Genomic DNA, 20,707 nt, shown 5'->3' on the forward strand with positions numbered 1-20,707 from the left:
TCCACAACTGGACCTAACGGTCAGGGGTCCCTTTACCTTTAATGAGCTGCTTAGTGAAAACCAGCCCTTTTCTTTGCAGGCAGCTTCCCCTGGGAGTTTTGCTTCAACCCCAAGTTATTTCATGAGAAATCATACAGCATGAGAAGCCACTGGGGAGAATAGAGCTCCCTTTCGGTATGGCTGCATCGTTCTCTGACCCTATTAAACAAGAATATTTCACTGGATAGGGACTATGTAAAACTGCTTCACTGGATAGGGACTTGGCTTGAGTAGAGAGGTGAATAATTGCTCCTAATTCCTCCCCCCTCCCCCCCCCCTCAGATTCGTGGGACTCTGAAAAGCTGGACCAAGTTGTGGTGTGTGCTGAAACCCGGAGTCCTGCTGATCTACAAAACACCAAAAGTCGGGCAGTGGGTGGGCACCATCTTGCTTCATTCCTGTGAGCTGATTGAGAGACCCTCCAAAAAGGACGGCTTCTGTTTCAAACTTTTTCACCCGCTGGATCAGTCCATTTGGGCTGTGAAGGTAAGTGCAAGGCCCAAACTTGGCAACAAATGTTGAGCTTCCTTGAGGAGAAAACAGCAGGCCCCAAGCAGGCTCGGGAGTAGCTCTGGCAGCTATCGGGGGTCTGAATCTTGAAGGATTTGTTGCTGGGATTTATTGTGGGGAAGGGAAGCCTCAGTAAAATCAAGAGAGATTTCAGAAGAATTCTCTTTTTGGGAGCATTCCTCATGATAGATCAGGGAGTGGGAAACCTCAGGGCCGGAGGACAAATATAACCCTCCAGGCTTCTGTTTAAGCCCCTCGGGATCCTTTCTAGGCTATGCCCTATATGCCACTGCTCTGCACTTTCTTTGAGTGCTTTTGGTAGGCTGAAATGTGTCCTTAACCTGTGCTTGTTGCCTTCAAGGAGGTGGGAGGAGGTAGGTAGGTAGGTAGGGGGTCAATTCTTCACATGTAAAGTGATATTTCCTTCCATGCTGCATCTGTCCTGGTTTAACTAGGTTGGAACCTCTATGGGGACACAATATTGGGCATTGTGTTTATATGCCTCTAGTACAATAGAGCCTTGAACTTTTTGTGGGCCTCTGGGCCCAGTGAAGATATTATTGCCTGAAGATCTTACAACTTCTATTTATAAGTAATCCAAGCAATGTTGTCAAGAAATGACGCTCTTTCCCTGAGACATAAATAAATAGCATTTGCCGCCAGCTGTGATGAACGAGACTGGCTCCTCACCACCTTCTGACACGTTCAGAGATTATTAACATCTGCTCTGAGGGAACAGTGCTTAACCACACGTGAATCTGGTCCATTCCTAAAAGTAGCAAGTCTGCAGACTGACAGCAAAGATACTGTGAGGAACATTTTCAGTCTAAATTAATGCAGTGCTGATTGCTCCATCGCAAGAGACTATAAATGGGGCCATATTTATGCTTGGAGAGCTGATATCATTTTTCACGCTGGCATTAGAAATATATGTCAAAAATGGAACCACAGACATCCAGGTAAATGTCTCATAGCTGGCCACTCAGAACAGACCCATTCTTGTTTGGAAATGAAACATTCTGTTCGTTCGTTCGTTCTTTCTTTCTTTCTTTCCTTTACATTCTAACATGCCAAAGTGCTCTGAAGTAAAAAGATTGTGTTTTGGAAGGCAAAACAAAAATCCCATGCAAGGTAATAGCTTTTCATAGGATCAGCCAAAAATCATGAAGAATTGTATTCAAGTTAGAAACATAAGAATCTGCCTTTTAGCAAGTCGGACAAATTTTCTGTCTAACTCAGTGTAGTCAACTCTGACTGGCAGCAGCTCTCTGGGATTTCAGAGGGGGAGACTTTCCCATCCCTACCTAAAGATGCCAGAGATTTAACCTGGGGGCTCCTGTGTGCAAAGCAGATGCTGCAACACTGAGCTTTGCCCCTCTTCTTGATCCTGCTTGTTATGCCAAAAAACAAAAAAACAAAAAACCCCACTACATAAAAAGGAGGGAGGTGCAGAGAAAGATGCCTTCCACAATGGAAACCCCAAACATGCATTTTGTAATGGTTATCTGTGAATTCTGCCTACAATGCAAAAAATATTGGTCAAATTAGCTGATAGTTGCTTCAGTTCAATTGGGGCCTTTAAAATATTGAAACACAATGTGTGTTGTAATTAATCCTAATAATGAACTTGAAACACCGAGTTGTTCACTTGCAAATATTTATCTCATGGGAAAATGTTGGCAGTTGTTAGAAACCTCTCTTTTTTTTTGTCACAAAGGGTCTTGCTCTGATGTTTGCATTATCGCCTTTTAAATTGGACCCATGAACAAATTGGTCTGCTTTTGACCTCCTTAATAAAGCATTAGACCTGGGTACCTTAAGCCTGCCTCCTTCCAGGTGAACCATCAGTGATGTCATAACACAGGGGTAGGCAACCTAGGGCCCAGGGGCCGGATCTGGCCCAATCGCCTTCTCAATCCGGTCCGCGGACGGTCTGGGAATCAGCGTGTTTTTACATGAGTAGAATGTGTCCTTTTATTTAAAATGCATCTCTGGGTTATTTGTGGGGCATAGGAATTCATTCATCCCCCCCAAAAAATATATATATATATATAGTCCTATATATAGTCCAGCCCAGCCCACCACATGGTCTGAGGGATGGTGGACTGCCCCATGGCTGAAAAAGGTTGCTGACCCCTGTCATAACATAACCAAATCTGATGTGTCACTATTCCACCCCTAGTTTTCACATGGCAAGCTGAAAGTGTTCCCGCTCTGAAAATTGCATACTTCCTGAAAATATGTCACCTCAGAGAGAAGGCCTGGCAACTTTCCTTTTTTGTAACATGTCTGTCTGTCTCAAGAGACAATGGAGTGCGCCTTCAGGGGTGAAGTCAAACTGCTGCGTTAGCAGCACCAAAGTGACCTCCCCGGGGCACAAGCCTGGGCAATGTGTTTGTAGGTCCTGGGCTGCCCGGATGACAAGACCCACCTCTCGGCCTTACTGATGTGGTCCAAAGGAAAGCAGAGCAATACGTTTGGCACTAGCTTGACCACAGGAGGTAATGCAGTGTGTATGATTAGCAAGCTGTGTCACTTCCAGTCTAATGACTCCTTATGTGAAACCTTTGATGGGGCTGTATCGCGAGAGAACTTCACCAGCTTTGAGGTTCAGTACTGAGACTCAATTTCTGTCATCAGGGATGGTCTTTTGAGCTACATGTCATAGCTTGTCTCTGACATGAACACTTTAAAGTGAGAGCAGTTTGGGACATCCTTTTAAAATGCTCTTTTAAGGGGTGTTGATCATTTAATCCTAAACTTGTTTACTCAGGAAGAAAATGAGTTGACTGAGTTAAGTGTGCAAGAATTGCTTGACCAGTCAAAATCGGGGAGTTTCTTCTTACAGAAGCCAAGCTGCCTAATAGAATACTTCAAATTTCAGATAGGTTGAATATTGAGAAGCTTTTAAAGGTTCACATGGAATGTGTATCAACAGTTAGCATCACAGGTGGCCAAACATGGACTGTATGATTTATTTATTCATTGCAGTTTTGCATAAGAAAAAAATATTTATTGCATTTTTTTAAATTTTGCTCCTGATAACCAGAAAAGTGGGAAATGAAATAAGAGGCTTCCACTGATCATGTTGATCTAGAAATGATCTGACAATTCGAACTGCTGAAGCAATACATTTTCTGACCTAGTTTTTAATACCTAAAAATCTGTCGGGGAATGAGTACATTTATTTACTTGCCCTCCCTGGAAGAGGCCAGACTAAGACATCTTTTCTCTTTTGCAAGATGGGCTTGTGAATGAAACTGAAGCTATTGCTATGGAGACATAATAGACAAATGAGCAGAGCTGGGAATCTCATCATTCAGCTTAGCAGATCACAATGCTGCAGCTGACATTAATATGAACTGGCAGTACTTCTAGTGGCCTTTTCCCTTTTGCTAGTTTTAATCTGAAAGCTGGGTTTTGGGAAACACTTGATGCATTCTGGATATGAATGGTTTTGGGCTTTTTTATATAAGAGATATGTGGGGGAGGAATCGTGCTAATATTTTTAGTTGGAGTAAGGGTTAGAGTCACTTCTTTATAACACCAAAGTGTTTTAAATTATCTGTCAACTAAAAGAACAATTGAGTAGCATCTAGGGTAGTGTATAAGGCAGCAATTCTAACCCAACTTGCTTGGGAGTAAGCCCCACTGAATTCAATAGGGCTTAGCTGTGGTTAGCATAGTGCTGTGAACAATGATGACCCCAGGTCAGTTTTCATTTCTGCCATGAACTTGCTTAGGTAGACAAGCCCTCTCTCCTTGCAGTATGGGGGTGATAACTACATTGTAGGATTGTTTTTAAGCATTACTGATATTATGTACATGAAACACTTTGAACACTGTAAATTGCAGTAGAAATGCTAAGAAACAGCGGGTGGCAGGCTCCACTCCACGCTGGGCGGCTTTCTCCCAGTGCGGAGCTGCCCAGTGTATTAGGCGACTGGACTTATAAGACGAACCCCCAAATTGTAGCTGCCAATTTGGGGGGGGGGTTGTCTAATACACCCAGTCGCCTAATACATCGGAATCTATGGTACTTTGGACAACATGCAGCATGTTATTTATAATCTACCTTTGTGTAAATGACTTACCACTGAAGCTACTCCTCAACAGAAGCTTATAAATCTAATTTAAATGGGTATGTTGAAAACAGGTCAAAGGAAGATGGGGTTCAAAATATGTGTACATTTTTTTAAATGGGAGAGCATCCCCCTTCACCCAAGCTGTGTATTTTTCATCACAGTGAACCCAACCCGGCCATGCAATCCCACACTATCTGTCCTCTTACTCTCTGCCCCTTCAGATATCCTTTCACGGTCATTTGTTTTCATGGTGCTATCCAGGGAGCGATATGCAATCTTGCTTTCAATACTGTTTGTGCCTGCAAAAGTTTTGGGGTGGTCATACTGCTTCATTTCCAAGTCCTATAACTTCCTGCTGAAATCCTATAACCTTTTAAGCCCCTACTGTTCTGGGTTTCAGGGCTAGGTGTGTCTTGTTTTTGTTGCACTATACTGCAAGAGTGCTCTTCCAGACAGTGACACAGGCTTGCTCCTGTTCTTGTTCTTATTGTGATTAAAAAATAAAAATAAAAATCTTATATTTTTATGTTGCAAATCGCCCTGAGGTCTACGGATGGAGGGTGGTATACAAATTTAATTAAAATTAATGCAATAACAGTGGGGAAGTATCACAGAACAGCTAGTTAAGCTGAGTGATGTGTGGACTGTCCAGTATCGATCCATCACTAATTCACTACTATTGTGGCAATGACATGTTGCAGAATGCACCCAGGAAGAAACCACCAGTCTGGAGATGCCTCCAGTTCTCCAGTCCATCTGCTAGTGAGATGGCAGAAGGATGAGGAGGTGCTGGGTCTCAAAGGGACACCACAACAGCTTCCCAGTGACTGGTGCTCTTTCGTCTAGGAACTGCTAGTGCATTAGCTTTGATGGGTCACGGTTAAGTTTAAATGAATGCTATTGGGATCCTGATGCTGAGTGCTCTTGAGGTATTTTGCAGAAGTGAATTCCTCAAGTGAAGGCACCTGAGTGTTACACAGGAAGGAATTTTTTTATTTTGACTATGGCAGACCAACACCTAGTTACCTATCTGTAACTAAACAAATACAGTACAATACTCATTGTATAGTCATGGTTAGTCACTCATTGGCCACCTTTAATAGTGCCACGGATCCTTCGCCAGCCCCCTGCTCTTCAAAGTTCTGGGCAGGGCTCTCCTCATTACCCTCTGTTATTTGACTATTGTTTGCAACTGAGTGAATTAATAAATGAAAGCTTATTTTTTTAAAAAAAAAATATCTCTTGAGATTGCTCATCTCTGATGAGCCAGGAGCTTATGTAAGAGACGTCCCAGTCATGGCGAAGCTATGAAATAGTCACTTTCATTCAGACAACTCTGTTTGCATGCTGACCTGTCTTTTGATATTGTCAGGGTGGAAGATTGAGATTCCCCCCATGACAGAAGGGCAGTTTCCAAAGCTACCAAAAGACCTGGCTTCCACCTTCTCCCTCTCCCTCTTTATCTCTGTCTCACACACTTACATTCACTTGCACCCTGTATTTCTTCTAAAGATCTCGGAGCAGTGTACATTAGGTTATTCCCCTTTTGTCACATGGAAGGACTTGGGGGGAGAGTGACCTAAAAACGGAAAATAAAAAATAAGCAAATATATAGAAATAAACAAGCAATCTTAGGAGGTGAGTTACCCTGAGTCACACCAAGGGTGTGTCCTAGTTGACAGAGGGCATTCCTCTGCTTGGAGAGTCTCTGTTGTGAAGACCAAAACTCCTAGCAAGGGAGAGCAGGGGGACCTTTAAGGTGCCCATCAACAGTTACCACCAGGATAGCTGTTTGAGTAGGCACACAAGCCACCGGGTCACCACTATGCTGAGATGTATTGTGTTTTTATTTAAGTTATAGTGATTGCTTCTAAATTTGCATCTGTTTGTATAAATTACTTTATGCAAATCTGTGACTTTGGGCAATGTGTCAGAGGCCACCTTCATAGACACCCAAATCTTCCCAGGTACCGTTATTACAGACCATACGTACAGCCTTCTATGAATTGAAGGGCATTTTTCAGAAGTGGAGAGCCTTTCTGTATTCATGGAGTTTCCCACTGGGATTCAGAACTCTATTCTTTGAGGCGTCTATTTTAGACATAGCTAAATGCACTGCTCTGATTCACCAGAAGCGGCTTAGTCATGCTGGCCACATGACCCAGAAGCTGTCTGCGGAAAAACGCCGGCTCCCTCGGCCAGTAAATTGAGATGAGAGCTGCAACCCCAGAGTTGTTCGAGGCTGGACTTAATGGTCAGGGGTCCCTTTACCTTTAAATGCATTTTGGAGTTTGCTCTATCCCAGAAATGGAGGGTGGTTGCATACTTTTTATTTGTTTCATTAAATTAAAAGCAAAGAATATAAACTGAAATGATATGGGGAAATGATAAAATATGTTTCTCTTCTTTTCATGCATCGCTCTAGGGTCCAAAGGGAGAGAATGTAGGCTCAATCACACAGCCTCTTCCAAGCAGCTACTTGATCTTCAGGGCAGCTTCCGAATCAGATGGTAAGTTTTTGACCTTTTCTCTATGTCTACATGCTATTCATTCTCTTCCATTTAACCAATACAGATCTTTCTGGGCAAGCAGATGTGCTTGACCCCTTATGATTCATGCATTGGGCTTCATGTAATCCATGCCATACGCTCTCTGGGGAAACCACCTTTAATCCATTGGAAATGAGTGCAAAATTTTCAAGGGTAAAAAAGACTTTAAGGTGTTGTTGTTTTTCTTTGTCATTACCATGCTAAACCTTTGCAATGGGGGGAATTGCAGAACACTTAGTATTGATGTTCCACATCCCACTTTGTTCCCCTCCCCCAGACAGCTACAATATATAATTAGTTTTTTTGTGGGGGAGAAGCCCATATTTCAGTTTCTGGTCAGATGCAGGCAGCTCACGGAAGAGAGATGAAACCCAACCGGTCCCTCGGGCTTTTGCGGCAGTTTAATAGTTCCAATGACAGTCTATCAATCCATGCCATAAAAGCGATTATCTCCTTAAAGATCAATTTAACTTGACATTTCATTAACGTAGTTACAAAATGTGCAGGGTAAAGTAATACGGTCATTCTGTTGCTGGGGAGGGATAGCGTAGAGTTCTTGTCTAAGAACCGTCATCCCAGCTGGGGAAAAAGAGGTGCGCATAAGAACATTTTCCTTTTGGCTTCTGTGGACTGGATTGACTTATCTTGTTTACAATAGCCTTTGGGCTTCTCTAACCTTTACTTGCAATGAGTTTCATGCAATCAGCCTTATGTACTCAAACAGCAACATGCTCCTTTGGGTCCTCATTTAGACCTGTCTATCCTTGAAAACTGCACCTTGATGATGATTGAAATTACTGGTAAAATACTAACTGTGCTGAGTATTGTTGGTTAATCCTATATAGTCTCAATTTTAAAATTATATATCTTTGGGGGGGGGTTTATGGGATGCTCTGATTTATCCATTTACCACGTTTGTACCTTGTCCTTCCTCCAAAGTGCTCAGGAAAGCTAGGGGCAAGCCAGGCTTGAAGTCAAATGTGTCTTTGCATTTAGTGTGCATGTTTTCACATGTAATTAGCAGCTGAAGGGGGGGATGATAACCACTGGAATCCCAGCATCTGGGTAAATTAACCCTTTCCTTCCCCTGCTGCAGTCCTGACCTAAATTTCTCCTCTGATGCCCTTATTTACATAGGGAAGAAATCCCCCATTGGGGACAGTCAAAGGATTTCCTCTCAATGCAAATAGCAGCTTCAGAGGAGAAGGGTGGGTGGGTGGGTGACTACTTGCCCATTATAACAGTGCAATACTGTGCATGCTTTATCAGAAGTGAGGCCCATTTGTTCTATGGGTTGCACTCCCAGATGAGTGTGCATACGAGGGCAACTCCAGTTTGCTTTCAAGAGTTTGAACTCAGGTTGCCTTATTCTAGAGCCATACCACATAAAGAAAATGCTAACCCAGGTTCACTGAGGAGGGAACCATGAGAGGCCAAACTTTGTTAATCTAAAACCATATTGGTCTTCAGCCAATATTTTGCATATAACATTCACTGATTACTAACACTTACTATTTGTTATTCCTTTGGCATTTTGGTGGGAATTGAGTTGCCCTGGGTGAATATGGTGTGGCCTACAGCTGTGTTTTTCAATGACTGTTTTATTGAAATGCCTCAAACAAATGGGCTGAACTAACCATTATTTATGTTATAGTGTAGGCACTAGCCAAATAAGAGCCCATAGTAATTAGTCAGCTCCCTGGGCAGACGTAAATTTTCTTCCAGCAGGTGCCATTTATTCTAATTCTTGTGCTGGATCTGCTGGTGGTATGATCTAAATTCTCTGGTGGAGTGCTTAAGCAGCAGTCTTAAGGAACTGGTCTAGCGGGGAGAGGAGGACAAAGGGAAGAAATACTTCCTCCCCTTCATTTCCCCTCTCTACACCAGTGGCAGCAGCACCAACCCCAGGGAGTGTGGGAAGATCTGCCTGGGCCACCCCCCTGGCTGCTTCACTGGTCTGTTTGCTTGCGCCACCTGCCTGGGCCAGCAGCCTGCCTTCTTTCCTCCACCCCTGTCTGCCCACCTTTGCACTTGCTCACTCTGTTTCACAGGAGTGCTTGTTTGTCAGCATGAAGACGGACAAGGGAAAATACAGTATATAGAGAAAAATCAAGATATATATGCCCTCTTCAGGAGAGCTATTTGAGGGGAAAGCAGGACAAAAACTTGGGAAAGTTTCCTCTTTTGAAATCAAACATAGCCATGTTTGATTTTATTGGCAGCTGGCCGTTTACCTGTACATTTAATTTAATAGCACACGGGCACTGCCCCCAATTGGCTTAACAAAACATCTCGCACCCAGATCCTGGGTGCCCCGCAAGATTACCGTATTTTTCGCTCTATAACACGCACCTGACCATAACACGCACATAGTTTTTAGAGGAGGAAAACAAGAAAAAAATATTCTAAACGAAACAGTGGATGTATGATTTTTGTGGTTCATGCTGTGGCCACAGACATGTGATCTGACGGTGAGTTTGGGGTAGCCCAATGCAAAAATCCTGAGGATCCATGTGGATCCGTGCTTGTAACCATGTTTTTGCGCCATTGCGGCCCCATGAAACAGTGGGTGCGTGTGTGTGTTTTTTGTGCAGGCTGTAGCCATGGACATGCTATGTGATCTGATGGTGAATTTGGGGCGACCCAGTGCAAAAATCCTGAGGATCCATGTGGATCCGTGCTTTGTAACCACGTTTTAAGTGGGGAGGGAAGGAAAAGCACTCAAGGGACAAGGAGCATGCGTGGGGTGTGTGGAGAAGGATGCTGCTAATAACACAGGAGAGGCTCCTCTCCGGCTTTGCTCCTTTAGAACAAGCAGGCTCTCCCTCCTCCCCGGCAAGGAAACCACGATAGTAACCACTCTGAGACAAATCAAGAAAAATTGCGACCAACACTCTCCCCCAACAAGCGCAGTGAGGTCAAAACACACACACACGCAGAGAGAGAACTGGCCCTAAAGTTGCAGGGCGCTGGAAGTCACAGGGGCGCTGGGGGAGTGAACGGGAAGCAAGAGAAGGAGAACGATCCCTCACACACACACAGACACACACACAGAGTGTCAATTCTAAAGTCGCAGGGGTGCTGGGAGAGCGCAGGGGCGCAGGGAGAGTGAACGGGAAGCAAGAGGAGAAGGAGCCCTCACACACAGAGAGACACACAGAGTGTCAATTCTAAAATCGCTGGGGCGCAGGGAGAGTGCAGGGAGAGTGAACGGGAAGCAAGAGGAGAAGGAGCCCTCACACACACACAGAGTGTCAATTCTAAGTCGCAGGGGCGCAGGGAGAGTGAACGGGAAGCAAGAGAAGGAGAAGGAGCCCTCACACACACAGAGACACACAGAGTATCAATCCTAAAGTTGCAGGAGAGTGCAGGGGTGCTGGGAGAGTGAAGGGGAAGCAGGAGGAGGAGAACGATAGCTCAAGCACACACACACACACAGCCCCTACAGTGGCTAATCCAAAATCGGGCAGCAAAAAACTGCAGGCAGGGACAGAGAGCAGGGGTTGTTTTAAAGCAACTAACTCCCGCTCTGCTTCTCTCCCTCCTCCCCGGCTCCGCTAGCTGGCAGGAGCCGCTTACACCCGCTTTGCTGTTTCAAAGCAAGCCACGGACTGCTCACGACTGCAGCAGATTCCCCCGCCATCTGTAGGCATTCGCTCCATAACACGCACAGACATTTCCCCTTACTTTCTAGGAGGAAAAGTCTGCGTGTTATGGAGCGAAATTTACGGTAAGTCTAGGGTCGCCACCTCTCTGGTTGGTTCCAGTATCAGCTGTTCCAGGGCACACAATTTTGCCTCTTTCTCATGACTGGAAGGCATATGTAGCCAGTCTGTGTGAAGGTAGTGGAAATCACCCATTACTACAATGTCTCTTTTTTCGGATTGTTCCTTGATTTCATTCTTCATCTCAAGATCTCCCTGAAGATTTTGATCAGGGAGGTGGTATAACATGTCTCCCTAAATTAATGCTGGGGCCTGTTATCGCAACCAATGATGCTTCTGTGGAGGAGTCTGTCCCTTTTGGGATTTCTCACTTGCTGGACTCAATGCTCTTTATTGTACAGAGTGACACTACCTCCAGTATGTCCTTTTCTGCCCTTCCTATAGAGTTTCTGTCCAGAAATAACCATGGTGGTTATGTATGGAGTACTGTTTTATCCCCAATGTTTTTTAAATACCTGTATGAAGCTGTTGAGCGCCATCATTAGGAGATATGGGTCATCAGTACATCGCTCACCTGGATCTCTTCAGTGAATATTTCAGATATCTTGACAGAGCAGTAGTGAGGGGAAGAGGACACGTAATAAAGTCTTGTGCTGCCTGCTCCTGTGCAGCTCTCTTTCATTACGTTAGTGTTATGTGATTATCCAACTTGAAAGGTATCAAAATCACTCTTCTGTGATTTCTTTCATCGGGTTCCAGCATCATTGCTTCGGTTTATTTTGCTGGCAAATCTGAAGGATATGGCTCAGTGTGGGTTCCAATGGAGGAGGTGGTGTTGTTGTTGGCGGCCTCCAGTTTTTAGTTTTAATCCTTCAGTTCAGCAGATGTAGTTGATTCTAAAAGCACAGCACCACCTGTAGGACACAAGGGAGTATCGCCCTACATTGATTTACCCTTTATCTGTTGAAGTCAGTTTTTTAGAGCAAGTGTTTCACAATATGATGGTTGGAGGATCACTTCCAACCAGAAAGCCAATGCAAGAAGGTGCATAAGACAACGCAGTCCATGGTCTAAATGTAGGGCCTTAAGTCCAGTAGCTGAACCACTTGTCTTGATACCACATACCTGTAAAACCTGGCAAATTTAAAAATAGGATATGGACCAAAAAAAATTCACATACTTCTGCAGTCTTTAAATATTGTCTCTTTATCCACCCATTCCCCCTTTTACTCACTCCTAAATGCAGTCGCCCATACTGACTCATATATGAATGCCTACATTCACTAGCTTTGATATAAACCCACAATTTATGCGGGCGTTATGTTCCAGGGATTGCACTTGAGACCAAAATTGCATATAGTCAAAGCACATTGGGTTCAGTGGTGGGCGGGGTTGCCAAAGTCATTTTTCTCAGAACCCTGCCCCCTTTCTGCTCCTTACTTACTTGCCATGTGCATAAAGCTGAATGTGCACAAATTAAATGTGTGTAAGTTGTGGGCTTACTGTATTGGAAACATCCCTTGCTCTCTTCATTGCCTCCTTCCAAATGTAGCAGTTAACAGAAGCCCCTCCTTAGGCTGAAAACCCCAGGTTTATTCTCTCTTCTTTGGAAGGGTGAGGACCCAAAAGCTTCAGCTTATAGTGGACCTCTTTACCTGCTTAAGGGTCCTTGCAGGTGGTCTGTTGGTTTAGTATTTAGCCTGATTTGTTTGCACAAAATTTACAGGGAGATTATATGGCATCACTATATTCATTCCATTTTGTCTGCACTGAGATTATATGCCCAGCGTTTCCATTATCCCTACTTTCCAGTACATTGCACATTGCTTTTCTTACCACAAAAATGACAAGGTTTGTACGTAAGCTGTTTTGTTGCACGGGAGTGACAATCCACTGAACCACACAGACTATATTTGCCTATATATGGTTGAATCATGCCTCACAAACAGCAAGTTTGGAAGCCATTTTGATGGGTGACAGCTTATAAAAGTGGGGAAAGCCTCATCAAAGTTACAACCCACTCCATGCCACCTACTGGGGGAGAGGAAGAGAGATGGGGTGAGTCTGTCAGTGCTGTCTGGTTTAGATCCAGAAAGTGGCTCCACATTGGCAGGTGTCCCAGATGTTATCCTCCAAATATAGCCTCATGGACAGGAACGGGTTGCTGCAAGTCTGAGAGTACAGTACAAGTTTCTGGGAGAGAAAATTATGCTTGCTATTGAGGGAAGGCACTCATTTGGAAGCGAGAGAGGCCCTCTTCCATTCTGGAGTTGCATTTTGAAGGGAGGGCATAGGGGAGTTTTGCAGTACAATATGAAAATCAGTATTTCTCCACCGTCTGTCTTACACTTTTTGAGCTGTTTGGTCCTATATGCAGAACCATTTGTTTCCTGTTAATAATGATGGCCTTTGGCGTTATTTTCTTTACTTGGTGACATTTTATTTTTAAGCCTAGCATTTGCTTGATTGAGCAGAGTGAAGGTTTTATAGATTTCTTTTATTTTAAAAAAAACCCTGAAATAATGCCTGGGAGACTATTTCTACAACTGAAGCATTATGCATCCAATTATATGCCACCAGGTTTAAAGAGCTTTTCAGACTGAACGTCACTTTATCACTAGTGAAACTGGAAACCAATTGCACGTACTTGCCTTGTAGCTCTTGCAGCAGTGAGGAAGTAGGATAGGCTCAAGCACTAATCTTTGTTTGCCTGCATAGGAAGATTCCCCCAAAGCAAATGCCAGGGTATCAGTCACTATTAGCAATGCTTTTTCATAAAGGCTTTTTCAACACTAGCTTAGGAGGGGAAATGCTACATGGTACACTTTAAATGTACCACTCTTGAGAGTACATGAGGAATAGAATGGGTGAGAAGCCACGCAGTTTGTCTTACGTTTCAGGGTTCCTGGGCAGATTAAATCCATTTGATTTAGCAAAATGTATATGAGGACTTCGCTCAGAAATTGCCACACGTTCTCACAGAGGGTACTCTGAAGTGAGGAGCAGGCTTTCCGAAGTGGGGAAGATGGGGGTAGAAAACTAAGTGGAAATGGAAGAAAACCATAAATGGGGAAACACACGTTTTATTGTCCTTGTAAAAGCAGTCCCATAATAAATGTGTCAGTATTTTGAGGTACTGGGCAGTGATTTGCTGAATGAAACTGATGTGGCAAGCCCTCTGGCAGCTACTTGGATCATGTTTCTTTGCACAGCTTGAGTATTTTAATATTTAGTATCCATTACAGTGTAAAACTGTGAGAATCTCAGTAATTTGAGTGGCATGTAAACCACAAATACCAAGACCGGAAACAATGTATGGATTTAAAATGCACTCTATACGTGATCTGCCTATTGTTGTTTTGGACGAGGGTAAACTTTTAGGGACAAATTGTATCCTGAAATATTTCAGATTTGGGCCATCACCTGGAGGATGTAAAAAGCTATTAATATTGAAGAGAGGAACTGAGTATCAAATGGTAACACTTATTCTGCAGCCATCAAGTCTCATTGCTTTCAGGACATTTGAAATCTTTGCTGTGTACTGTATCCGTTGTCTCTCTCGATATGGATTAAATGTCTGGATACACGAAATGGGAAGCAGTCAAGGGAGCATTCTGCATTTTCCTATTTGACCTCTGTGTTTGTGTTTTTATAGGCCGGTGTTGGTTGGATGCTCTGGAACTGGCCTTGCGCTGCTCAAGCCTCTTCAGGCTCAGTGCATCCAAGCAAGGGAAAGATGGAGAGTTGAATTGCTTGGCTGATTCTTCGCATGCTGGCCTGTACAACCTACTGCACACGGCTACCATCTCGGATCAGGAACTTTTTCAGTAAGGATGTACACACTTACTGCATATATTCTGAAGTTCTGTAGTGGTTCCTGCAGTTGATAGTATGTTTCATGCATCTCCTTTAATCTTTTCTAAGTGGTAGCAGTGAGTAAAAGACCCATTTTGTAATGAGAGCATCCTTTCACTTGAACTAGGACAAAGTCAGGATGGCAAAGGTGTCTGCCTCTGAACATGCCTTGCCAAGGAGCAACAGTGAGAGAGGGCTCTTGCCTTAATGCCCTGCTTGGGCATATCCTGAAAGCAATTTTTCTGGGAAAACAGGATGCTGGGCAAGATAGGCTGCTAGTCTGATCCAACAGGGCTCTTTTTTATGTTCTCAGGCATCACACACACACACACACACACACACACACACACACACACTGTTCAGCTGCGTGTTCCTAACATTCGAGGTAAACATTCATAACAACATCCATTGCTTTCTAAATAGTGAGCCTGTGAGTAAAAATCTTTCACCTAGACATCAGGAAGGGATACAGATTTTACTGCAGAAACTAAGTGTAGATCACTTCCAAGGAGTGATCTCCCACATATCCAGGTAGTGCTAGCAGAAGATTTATCACTAGCAGATTTATCACTAGCAGAAGATTTATCACTGGCATAGTGTTCCATGATGGGATCAGATCCTTTAGTTAAACATCTTCCCCTTGGGGAATTAAACCAATTAAGCTGACATGTTATTATTAGTAAGTCATTTAATTACATGTAATGCTTTCTTCAGCTTATTTAAATTATGCTTGGAAATTAAAGAAGCGGACATTGTGTCTTCAATAAGTTGGTCATCCTCCATGGAAGAATGCACTCCCCAGCTAGTACTGTCTTCCTGTGCTGGGTGACTACACAAGAGAAAGTAATTGTGATTACTTTCAGTTATTGGAATGCCCATACAGGGATTGCTCCAAACTTACACCTCTGTTCCAAGTAGCACTAGCATTAAGTCTTTTCTGTCAGTTACAAAGACTTGCTGCTGCTGCTGATTGCAAATGGGAATTTTTCCTCTGAATTTTCACGTCTGCTTTAGGTTGGGTTTATGCATTGCTGCACTCATTTTATAATTCTAAATTGTATATGAAATAGAACCAGGCTATTCTACTCCCATAAGCGCGCTCTCTCTCTCTCTCTCTCTCACACACACACACACACACACACACTTAGGATTTAGCATCTGCCTCTACTGTGACTGTTTACCTTTGATGTCTGTCTGGTCATTAAGCAGGGTTGTCAGATCAAAATTTCAAAAGCTGGGGTGCCTGTTCAGCAGATGCCATGGAGATTGAGGGTTCTGAAATCAGGGGTGTGCCTGCTTCCCGGTCTGTGCTGCTCTCACAGTCTAAGGGGTGCTCCATTTAAAATCTGGTAACCCATCATGCAGTATTAATATTTGCAGGGATTACAGATAAAGGTTTTATCTGCTTTCAGTCAATCTGTTCCAAGTACAGCAGTGTCTCTTTATTCAGAGAGGCAGAAAAAAATTCTCTGCATCTAGAGAATCAAGTGAAACTAGTACTTCGCCCCATCTGTTGCAAACAAGGGCCCCTGCAGACAACCTATTACTGAGCATTTGTCCTGTTTTGCTTGCACAACACTGACATGGTGGTTAGACTGCACCCAGTCTTTGCTAAGCATTCATAGAATCCTAGAATTGTAGAGTTGGAAGGCTTGCCATATGTCCTCTTTTTCCAGGACATGTCCTCTTTTTCATGCGTCAGAGCAATCCATAGTTAAAATTAGAAGTCAGCAAATGTGTCCTCTAATTGCTTGCAAGGTGTTTACATGTGTTACCGTTAGTCATTTGTTCATCCAACACTTTTCAATGCATTCTCCCATCACTTTCCAAATGGCAAAACGTCTGCGTTTTAAAAAGAAAGTGGGTTAGTTGCACACAGGTGACAGAGCACTTTAATCCACCTTACATATGCAACCCTAAAGTTCCCATATGCCAGTGGTGGGGATCCTTTTTGTCTCCAAAATCCAGATAAAGGACCAGCTTAGGTTGCTCTTTGGAGCACAGTAGCTGTTGTTCAGGAACTCCCAGTTGGTGCAAACAACTAAACTCCAGGGCTTGATCCAAACTTTGTTTAAATTATTTCATGTGGCTGTCCATTTGGATCTGCTGTTTTCCATTTAGACTAATAACACACGTCACACAGATTTACTACTGTAAACTTTCAAAACTTAGTGGCATGTGCTTTGCAAATGATTCCCATGTGGATCAGCTCCCCCTGCAGTTTGAATTCCAACATGGTCAAGTTCCCAGTTGTTTGCCAGTATGAACTTGGCCAAAGAGCATGAGCGATTTGGGAAACCAGATCTATCCTATCCTGCCTTGTGGAATAAATATTCCTTCTCTATCATGCCCTTCAGATTGGGCATAGAGGGCATTTTTCATAACAGAAAGAGACCATAATAATTATCTATGAAAAAGTTGGACTGTAGGCATTAAAAAAAACAAAACAAAACCTTAGTTGCATGAGCTCAAAGCAGTAAATCAAATACAGTGGTGCCCCGCAAGACGAATGCCTCACAAGACGGAAAACCCGCTAGACGAAAGGGTTTTCCGTTTTTGAGCTGCTTCACAAGACGATTTTCCCTATGGGCTTGCTTTGCAAGACGAAAACGTCTTGCGAGTGTTCCGATTTTTTTCCGCTTCCCCCCTTTTTTCTAAGCCGCTAAGCCGCTAATAGCCTTTTAGCCGCTAATCCGCTAAGCCTTTAATAGCCACTAATAGCGCTAATCCGCTAATAGGGTTGCTTCGCAAGACGAAAAAACCGCTAGACGAAAAGACTCGCAGAACGGATTAATTTCGTCTTGCGAGGCACCACTGTATATGATCTTTGGGCAAAACACATAAATGACCTACCATGCTCCAAAGTGTGAGATAGTGACATAGATGTCTCTTCCCTTGACTTTGAAAGTGGAGTTGCAATATGTTGCTGCATACCTTTATTTCAGATTTGCTTGATTCTAAGCTTTATTCATGACAGTTCTCTTCTGAGATGAAACTGAACGGAAGGCTAATTTTGCTAATACAAGTGGGCATATTATTGAAAGATGGTAGAGATGGGGCTTGGCGCAAAGCCTGAAATCACTCTGTTTGATTAACATGCAACTGTAAAGCCTCTCAGTAAAACTTCTCATGGAGAGTCTTTCATGCCAGCTACACATTTTCAATAATAATTAATCTCTGGTTGTTTTTCATTTGTAGGACTGGCTTTAACAATGAATACAGTGGAACAATGCCTTGAAAATAATTGTGAGAACTGGCAAAAGTCTTTTTGCGTGCCAAGTGGTGAGGGGTCTTCAGCCCCCCCAAATTTTTCAAGGAGGGGGCTGTGCTCCCGCAAAATCTGTGGCCCTGCCCCACCACCTCCTCCCCACCGATGTCGCGCACGAGCTCTGGCATTGCAGTGGCAGGATACCCGTGTGTCCTAGCCCAGTGTGCGAGTGCTTGTGCGCTAGGTGGGGGCAGGACACGTCATGTGATATGTAACGGGACACGTCATGTGATGCGCACCTGCAATGTGGGGGGCAAGTCGGCGCCCTTGGATTGACTAATTCACACTTGTAGGATAAATTGACTAAATTTTCTTTTATCAGGTGACAGTCCTAATAATAACCAAAACCTAAAGCACCCTCAGCCAATTCTTATTTCCTTTGGGTGTTTAAGCAGAGGCTGGGTGGGGATCTGTGACGGATGCCCTACCAGCTTCCTTCATTCCTTTCCTGCTCTGAACTGTTGTTGGGCTCTGGGGCTTCCAATTATGTGAAACATTTCTTGAGAGACTCCAAATGGCACTGCAGAGCCACACTACATTGCTTATGATCCTTGGATCTGGTGAGCAACCATATCTTACAAGACTTCCAGCACCTTGAAACTCAGGCTACGTACACACAGCATCTTATTCTAGAATCAGTGAAGACTTGGTTTTCTGATGTAGTCCACACATGATCTAGATGCACTGTGTCGTGTTTGCCTCTGGAAAGTGCTTCTTGAGAAACTGATTTCATTCCCAAAATAAAAGCTGCTAGCAGATTGGCTCTGTGTTTCCCTGCAAGTTTTCCATTTGAAAACAGAGGAAGGGGGTCCCGGCAATGGGGAGTGTAGACACACCTGCCCAACCACATTCTGAGTGGGTGTATACCAAAATTGTAATCACCACTTCCTTCTTCATTCACCTGGGGCATGTGCATGGAGGAAAAGGTGTGGATGACTTAAGTCTAGGATTTGCAAATGCATCCTTGCGGACAGCAGGATCTAGAATCAATCAAGATTGAGAGCTGCTTGTTAAGGAGGAGCAAGAACGTTTCTGGGTTGAGAAAAAAACTACCATTTTCATGCTACAGACAGATTAAGCATGTATGCATCCTAAGACATTGTAACCATCTGTGTCTTTCAGCTTTAATGAGTCAGCTCTGGAGAACCACCACCTAGAGAACGATGCTTTCTCAGACAAATCTGAAAGGGACAACATAGAAGAGTCTGAGAACGAGATGCAAGAGAACAGCCGGAAGACAAACGAAAGTGAAAGCGATCAGTCCGAACTCCACGGGGAGTCGTCCCAGGAAAAGAAAGGGACCACCTACTTGGAGCAGAACTATGAAGAATTTGGAGAGGTAACCATTTTAATGTCTATCTGTCTACCCACACACACAGTTTGTTATCCATCTGTCCACTGCATTTTTCGCCTTATGATAGAAGATTCTTTTCTTCGTCCCATTTCTTTTATTCTGTTGTGAAGAGCTGAGTTGCACTGACAAAGTCGTTTGCCAGAGACAGCAGGAGGGCAGTTGCCCCTCCAATAATCTGTTTTCCAGGACAATTTAACATGCCTTATTCCAATGAGAAGTGTAAAATGTGTTGGTTTTTCCTTCATATCATGAACAAAATGAGCTGCTTGTGAGCTGTAATAGGCCAATTAAATGGCTTACTAGTAGAACCACAACATTTTTTCTCACCCAATTTAATAACCTCAAGGTTCATGCCCAATTAGAGGAAACTTTGTTAACCTTCTACGATTTGTTACTTTTTTTGTTGTGGGAAATCTAGAGTCAGCTGTGGAACTTAAATGGAGTATGAAAAAAGAGAACTTGGATTGTATCATTATAGTGTTTGCCATTGTGCCATTGTATTCAGTGATGCTTACTCCCTTGTAAGACCTTTGTTCATCTCACTCTTTTCAATGCCTTTCCCTGTCACTTTCCAAGCCACAAAAAATCAGATTTATTTTTTTTTAAGTATATTTATTGTGCTAGGGCAGCAGAGCTCTTTAAACCACATCAAAGGCACAAACCTAAAGTTCTGGTATGCAGTTGAATTCCACCTGCAAAATTCTAAAAGTCTGGAGGCACACTAACATAGGGTATCCCTCTGTAAACAGTTAAAAATATAATTTTGTTCTTTATTCCTGTTTTTGGGAGGACTTGCTTTTCAATCCTTTGTGATATATATGTGTGAGGCCAAGATATATGCCCCTGCAAAGTTGGCAAATACATCTGATGAAAGCACTGACAGATCAATACACATCATAGCTTATAGCACCACTGCAATAGCTTTTCGTCTAACAGTTTCCATTATCTAAGGTGGATCAAGCTTAGGGATGTTGTTTGTCTGGGGCGCAAGACGGATTGTAACTAATAGAAATCGATAGAGAGGGAAAAGGTTCGTTGCTCCGCTCACAGGCTTTCTTTTTATCAAACTCCGCTCTGCGGCAAGTGGCATGGTGCTAAGTTCCCGTTGTGGGTTTGCTCTAGGGAGCCGTGCTCTGCAGGCCAATACTGGAGCATAAAAGATGCCCAAGCTACGGAAATGCAGCAGCCACAAGTTTCACCTTGTATCTGTAGTCTCAGTCACCTTGGGTTTTGTTTCTCAGAAAATAAAGCAGGGTGGGGAGGTTGTGCAGTTTAACTTTTTTGGAATATCCAAGGCCATGTAATGACTTTGGAGCTTAGGGATTCCCTGATTCACCTCAAGTCACCTTGTTAATGGCACAAGCCAACTCTTTGTGAAGTGA

General features: G+C 43.4%; 1 protein-coding gene across 2 annotated transcripts in view; it reads left to right on the plus strand.

Moving 5' to 3' along the window:
• The window catches only part of OSBPL5 (oxysterol binding protein like 5), a 147,967-nt gene that overhangs the window by 108,781 nt on the left and 18,479 nt on the right, over window positions 1–20,707 (plus strand). For both annotated transcript variants that reach the window (XM_082193151.1, XM_082193152.1), the window contains exons 6-9: window positions 322–525; window positions 7,060–7,144; window positions 14,504–14,675; window positions 19,094–19,310. In XM_082193151.1, the coding sequence (XP_082049277.1) occupies window positions 322–525; window positions 7,060–7,144; window positions 14,504–14,675; window positions 19,094–19,310 (678 nt within the window). The remainder of the gene's footprint in view (window positions 1–321; window positions 526–7,059; window positions 7,145–14,503; window positions 14,676–19,093; window positions 19,311–20,707) is intronic.

The sequence above is a fragment of the Podarcis vaucheri genome (assembly GCF_965113315.1).
Source record: "Podarcis vaucheri genome assembly, chromosome: 1".
In the NCBI taxonomy this organism is placed as follows: domain Eukaryota; kingdom Metazoa; phylum Chordata; class Lepidosauria; order Squamata; family Lacertidae; genus Podarcis; species Podarcis vaucheri.